We start from the raw sequence: 7,236 nt of genomic DNA, 5'->3' as shown, positions 1-7,236 counted from the left end.
GATAGATGTTGTCGTTAGTGACGTATATTGTGCGAGGCGAGAGATGTTGTGCACTGTTTTTGCGAACAAACGGCGACCATCTTAAATTTGCAAAATTATCTTTTAACTTGACAAACATCATTGGTATCACAATTCAAACAAGATAAAAAAAGAAAGTGTCACCATTGACTACCGTGTATGTTCTATCCAGACGAAGGTCCCATGGGGACAACGGGAAGGGGAGGGACTAAGGCAGTGTCTCAAATTAGGGGACGCATCCTTCGAAGGGTGCATTCGAAGGATGCGTCCCCTGAATTGAGACACAGCCTTAGGCTCTCGATTGAGTCTTTGCCTTCTGGGGGCCATATTGGTTCTAAACGTTGGCTGGGTGGGGGAGATGAGTGTAGAATGGATCCAAGATGGCTCCTAGGTCCCACTGAGTTGGCCCTTTAGTACAGTTGTGCTCAACAGCAATAGATACTTCAAACTAGCCAGTATGAAAACCTTGCCCTGGGGTACACCACATAAAACAACAACCACAGCACACAGTTAATAATGTCATTCATTTAAATAATAATGACATTATTCATAATAATAATAATTAGCTGATAGATCCAAACTGATCCCCACATTCTTTCCAAGAGCCACAGTATGTCTCTCTCTCTCTCCCTCCCATGCATACGTAAACCACTGTGAAGATTTAGTTGTTTTTCAACCTACATTCTTTGAGGAAGACCTGCAATTATCTGCAGCCTCTGCAGGCCAAGAGGACGTCCTTCTCATCCTGTCAGCGTGTTTTCCTCTGGCTGGTGGCTTTTCGTCTGGAAAGAAACATTCTGTAACCCAAAGTCACATTCCCCCGGAGCCGCGTTGCAACACGGGGTTGTAAACAAGAAGCTGCCCGGGAGCGTCGTCGCGGCGATGGGCCGACGGTCTAGAACAGATGTGTCTCGCAGCGGCCGGACGGGAGACACCGTGTCTCTCAGGGTGCACACTAGGCCATCTGGCCGTGGCCGTGGCCGTTTTCACACCTAACAGTGCTCAAATCTACCAGTGTGAGGGTGGCTAGTCTGGCCAGGCCAACTTGGCCACTTGGGAGAGGTGTGCTGCTACGGTACGGGCCGCCACGGTATTCTAATGAGCCGACACGCGCACACGCACGGCTACGCAACCTGAGCTGGATGACGTATAGTCCATGCGACGACCATGGACATAATAAAGGCGACGAGCCTTCTTTCCCATTAAACGGTAAACATGGCGTAAAGCGGTTGAACTGTTGGTTCACGTTGGTCCCATAGAGAAGTCGAGTGTCTGTCAAAGTGCGAACTGTGTTCTCTGTGTTGTTGTCCATTGTTGTTAAAACTCTGACTGGCGGCAGACTTTATTATGGTCCATGCAGCGGACGCTTGGTGATGACGTGTTACGACGTGATGACGTATGTACAAGAGCCTACTGTGGCCAGGCCACAGATGCGACGGCCAACGGCCACGGCCAGATGGCCTAGTGTGAGTGCACCTGACCGGCTCTGTTGTGACGTCATCATCATCACCGTCATCATTGCAAGGAGGGACTGGCTTAAGAACTCAAACACACCTCCACCACACACGTAACTCAGACCCGAAACCACATAAACTTAACACACACACACACACACACACACACACACACACACACACACAGATCTCATATGACATAATAAGCAACAGAGGGTGTCCCTCAATAATATCTTACAAATCATTTTCTTTTGTGATCTAATCCTGCCCATTACACTTGTTGTGGGATGAGTTTCTGTCTGAATAAATTACACAATATAAATGACAAAATGTTAATTAACAGGTAGAAGGATCATTTTGCAATGTTTATTTTAATCAATTCTGTTTTTCTTGTACAGATGTACAAAGGGTGCGTTCTTTAGCAAATTCACTTTCTATTCATACAGCAGCAGAATTGGCATGTACAAAAATACACAATTAGGTTTCGTTGTATGACACAACATTGAAAAGTACATAACATAATGTCTATTTATAAAATCTATAAGATCATAAATATTCAGAACTATACATGTTGAACACAATTAACCTTATAGCATCAATAAAACAAATATTTAGTGTTTTTACTTTACAAGGGAATTACCTGGAGTATTAACCTGTGCATTTAACAATCAAAGTAATTTCCATAATATGGTGCATAATAACACTGTGTTTGCACTAAATGAGAAGTATTATGTAGGTAATAAGCACTATGGGTGTATTGTTTTAGGTGAAAGACCATGGTCAATTAACACAACACGGATACTGGTAGAAAGGTTTTTTAGGTACACACAGACACACACACACACACACACAGACACACAGACACACACACACACACACACACACACACACACACACACACACACACACACACACACACTACAGGCTGTTTCTAAGACTTGGCTGTTCCGTGGGGAATGGAGAAGTGCTAAGAAGGGTAATACAATTTACAATTGGCATTTAATTTTGCTGTACATTTTCCTTTACACTTAATTATCTTTTAAAAGAGCTTTAAATACAACAAAAAATAGGACCCTTTAACAAATCTGCGAGCCAACTTAGGCCTCTCGCTAAAGACAGTTCAGTTCTTAGAGTACTGCGGATACTTGTGTACTTCTGAGGCACACACAGAGTACGTGGAAGAACTCTTCCTGGCGGAGGTTGGGTTTGGCAAGACAGCAGCCAATCAGAGACCAGTGATGATGTCACGCATCAATAATATCCTGTACTCGGAGTGTGGAGAGAGTCCAAATGTGGGAGTACTCAGAAAGGGTCCCTCTGCAATTATTGGAGCAATACAGCAAGGATGGGCTAGCTGGTAGCTAGCTGTTAGTAAGCTGGATGATAGCCGGATGCTAGCCGGAGCCATGCAAGATCCTAGCAGGTGCTAGCCAGATCCTAGCTGGGCGTTAGCGGGATGCTAGCTGGATGATAGCCGGATGCTAGCCGGAGCCATGCAAGATCCTAGCAGGTGCTAGCCATCTCCTAGCCGGGCGTTAGCAGGGTGCTAGCTGGATGCTATCTTGGATCCCACCTCAACCCACAGAGGTTGAGGTTCTACCTTTGGCTGAGCAGTAAGCAGGAGCTTCCCGCCAACAGCCCCAGCACTGGGTCACTGTGCGTTCTGTCGTTCACAGAATCCCCAGAACGCCACGTAGCAACCCAACCGTCTTAACTCAGGATGGGCCGTGTTCCCGTCGCCGTGTGCGCCGCTACACGTACGACTCCTCCGCGAAGAACAGCTGGTCGAAGTCGTCGGCGCGCGGGTCGCTGCAGCGCCGGCGGTCCCACTCCTGCCGCCCCTGCACCAGCGCCAGCGCCACCTCCTGGCTGCGCTGGTTGGCGCATCCCTCCACGCCGCCCTGCCGCGAGAAGTAGTCCCTGACCGCCTTGCTGGCGGAGGAAGACAGGCCCGCGTTGGAAACCCGCTGCCTGCCCGCCTCGTGCTGATGACCTTTGACCTCTGGCGAGGCACCAGGTCGGTCCAGGGTGCGGCAGTAGGAGGGGGGGGGCACCCGGCAGGGTTCAGAGGAGCGTCGGGCCAGGGAGGGGTGCCGCTCCCAGCCGCCCGCGTCCCCGGAGCTGGGGGTCAAAGTCGTGGGGGTCGTGGGGGACAGGTTCCGCTGCAGCACCAACGTGGTGGCGTTCTGTCCGTAGAACACCCCCTTGGGGGGCTGGAGGCCGACCTCACTCCCCGCGGGGGCCCTTGGGGCGTGGTGGGAGGGGCCGCTGGTGGTGGTGGTGGCGGAGGAGGTGGGAACGGTGGGGGGTCGGAGGTCGAGGAACTGGCGCAGCTCGCGGACGGTGAGGGGTCTTTCGGCCACGCGGTAGAAGGGCGCGCGGCTCCTCTGCAGCTGCACGAGGGCCTGCTGGTAGGACGGGGGCCCGCCGTCCGCCGACAGGCCCTGTTTGGGGCCGCCCTTACCCCCGCGGCCGGCCCCGCCCACCGGCGCCTCCTCCTCGTCGGGTTGCCGTAGCGATAGGCGGCGGTCCTTCCGGAGCCAGGTGTTGGGGTGGAGGCCGTGTGCGGGGGGGGAGTCCCGGGGGGAGAGGGGGGAGAGGGGGGAGGGATCGGCCGATGGGAACACAGCGGGGGCGGCGGGGCTGGCGGCTGTGTGGCCGGCTGTGTAGTCGGTGGAATACTGGGAGAAGGCGGAGTCCAGCGAGCTGAGGGAGGAGCCTGTGGGCGAGGTCGCCGGGGACGACAGAGAGGAGCAGCTGGCGTCCAATCGCAGCGGAGGGGGCGGGGCGTACTTCGTGGGCTTCCTCCGCCCGACGACGGCCACTTTGGCTCCTCCCCTCTCTCCCCTCACTCGGCCCGCCTCCTGCAGCTGCAGCGAGCTCAGGCCCTGCTCCAGGAACACCTCCTCCTCCTCCTCCACCGCCGCCGCCGCGTCGTAGCTCGCCTTCCTCCCCGCGGCCCCGGGGCTGGTTTCCGCGACGACGGCGGCGGCGCTGTGCGGCGCGCCTACGGCCAGCGCCGGCTCCGAGCTCCTCCTCAGGCGTCGAGGGCCGGAGACCGGGACCGCCGGTAGGGGGCGTGGCTGGCGGTGGGCGGGGCTGACCCGGCGCCGGGGGTCGGCCTCGGGCTCGGGGTCGGGCTCGGGGTCGCTCAGGGTGATGACCGAGTCGCGGCTGCGGCTGTCGTGCTTGTCGCGCTCCAGCAGGGGGAGCTGCTCCTGGTCCGGGGACTCGGGCTCGTCGTTGAGCTCGTTCTCCAGACTGTCGTAGGAGGAGTCGTTCATCTGGAAGGAGGACACGTCTGCAGAGAGGAGGAGGAGGAGGAGGAGGTGAGGAGGAGGAGGAGAGGAAGAGAGGGATGTCATGGGAGAGGAGGAAGAGGAGGAGGAACAGGAGAAGCAAAAGTGGGATTAGAGGGAAGGGAAGAGGAGAGGAAAGGAAAGGGAAGTGGAGGAGAGGGGAGGAGCAGAGGTAGAAGGAAAATGAATTCATGCCATTCATATTTTTACAAAATGTGAACACATGTATTCCATATGTGTGAACACATGTATTGCATATATGTGAACACGTGTATTCCGAAATCACCCCAAGAGACAACACATTTTTGAGCACCCATATACAAAGAGGTCCTCACTATTTTTCAAGCCCTGGCCACGGCCCTGACCACACATACACACAGATAGCCCGCACATATACCAGATATACTACTACTGATATACCAGAGACATACTACTGATTTACTGTACCCCAGATATACCAGATCACAGTAACACAAGACATCAAACCCTCCAATAGCCAACACTACCATCTGCAATAATATCTAACGCTCGTCGCTCACACGATATCACACAACGATGGACTGGATTTCCCCACCAGCTAGAAGTTGGTGGAGAACAGCACACTAGACCAGTGTATGGACAAGGAGTGTCCGTAAGGTTTGGAACAGAGAACTTGGTAGAGGCCAGGCTAGTTGTAGTTTGTTTACAGAACATCGAGAGGTTCATGAATGACGATGTTCACGTCTGAGTTCCACTGAAAAAGCTTCTTCTGTACCTCACTAACTGCTGCGGGTCAATACCATGACCCCAACCAATCAACACACACACACACACACACACACACACACACACACACACACACACACACACACACACACACACACACACACACACACACACACACACACACACACACACACACACACACACACACACACACACACACACACACACACCAGCATTGTCTCAACCCAGACTAACGATCCAACTCTGAGAGACAGCGTCTCGCGTGGTAATCAAAGGTAAACACACGCATCCACACACACAAGCGCACACACACACACAATCTTGACCTTTAACCCTGATTAAGGGCCGTGACAAATTTGAACATAGCTGTATTGATTTAGTTCTGCTTCATTTGTTCGCCTCAGCCCCTGCACCCACTCCAAGCACTCCCCCCACACACACACACACACACACACACACACACACACACACACACACACACACACACACACACACACACACACACACACACACACACACACACACACACACACACACACACACACACACACTCAACAGAGATAAGCTATCCTTGGTTTTTCTACAGTTTTTTTAGAAACATTGACGCCCTATTCTCCAGCCTTGTTTATTGTTATCATCCAATCCCGTGGTAATGTGTGCAGTTCCGACAAATGGCCTGGTTGGCAGTTTGAGAATAGGCGGGTCCTCACCGGAGTCGTGTTCACTGCTGGTCTTCTGGCGGTAGCTCTGGAGCAGGGGCACGACCTCCGACCCCATGACATCACTGCAGTTCTCAATCAGGAAATGCACCAGCTCACACACCTGCAGATACACACACACACACACATACAGACACACACACATTAATACTTGGATGGAGACAAATAGACGAACAGTCGGCTACAGACGTCATCATTGCAGTGGAATTGCAGAACCAAAACAAAACATTTATAAACAAAAAGGCTGTTGATGAACCGCCAAAACGGCCCCTCTGTTTACATACGTCTCCTCCTGGGTAAACAGGGGGAATTCTAAGAAGTGTCTCGACCAATCACACACCCCGGTGGTCCTGACAAAACACTCTGATTGGTCCAGAAGCCATGTTGGGTTTCAAGAAATTGGCATGGCAACCAACCTCATCACACCGAGTTGGTTGCTACGCCAGATGTCTTAATCGCTTACATTTAGGTACAGTTTACTGAACTGTCTCTCTCTCTCTCTGTGTGTGTGTGTGTGTGTGTGTGTGTGTGTGTGTGTGTGTGTGTGTGTGTGTGTGTGTGTGTGTGTGTGTGTGTGTGTGTGTGTGTGTGTGTGTGTGTGTGTGTGTGTGTGTGTGTGTGTGTGTGTGTGTGTGTGTGTGTGTGTGTGTGTAGGTGATGCTAATATTCAAGCTCAGCTTGTTGCTAACTCAAGGCAGAGCAGAAGTACATGGATGTCCTTGCCAAACAGACGGAAAGATGCACAAACATACAGACATACAGACAGTCTGGCTGGTTTATATTTAGTCACCAGACACTCCCTGACTCTCGGCCACAAACATCTAAATGACACAGCAAGGAGCCACAGAGCGAAGCAAAGTGAAGGAAAGCCTCTGTGTGTCGCAAACTGAGGAGACAGGGCTTTTAGATGGTGCCCGCTTACCGTGTGTGTGTGTGTGTGTGTGTGTGTGTGTGTGTGTGTGTGTGTGTGTGTGTGTGTGTGTGTGTGTGTGTGTGTGTGTGTGTGTGTGTGTGTGTGTG

General features: G+C 52.3%; 1 protein-coding gene across 1 annotated transcript in view; it reads right to left on the bottom strand.

Annotated features, from left to right (window-relative positions):
* Positions 1-1,722: 1,722 nt before the first annotated feature.
* arhgap20 (Rho GTPase activating protein 20) overlaps positions 1,723-7,236 on the bottom strand; it is a 24,669-nt gene continuing 19,155 nt past the window's right edge. The window contains exons 14-15 of the mRNA XM_056580441.1: positions 6,208-6,319; positions 1,723-4,773 (exon numbers count right to left, since the gene is read on the bottom strand). Of these exons, the coding sequence (XP_056436416.1) occupies positions 3,224-4,773; positions 6,208-6,319 (1,662 nt within the window). The 3' untranslated portion in view covers positions 1,723-3,223. The remainder of the gene's footprint in view (positions 4,774-6,207; positions 6,320-7,236) is intronic.

This window comes from Gadus chalcogrammus, chromosome 20, assembly GCF_026213295.1.
Source record: "Gadus chalcogrammus isolate NIFS_2021 chromosome 20, NIFS_Gcha_1.0, whole genome shotgun sequence".
Classification (NCBI taxonomy): Eukaryota; Metazoa; Chordata; class Actinopteri; order Gadiformes; family Gadidae; genus Gadus; species Gadus chalcogrammus.
This window is presented reverse-complemented; position numbering and strand designations above follow the sequence as displayed.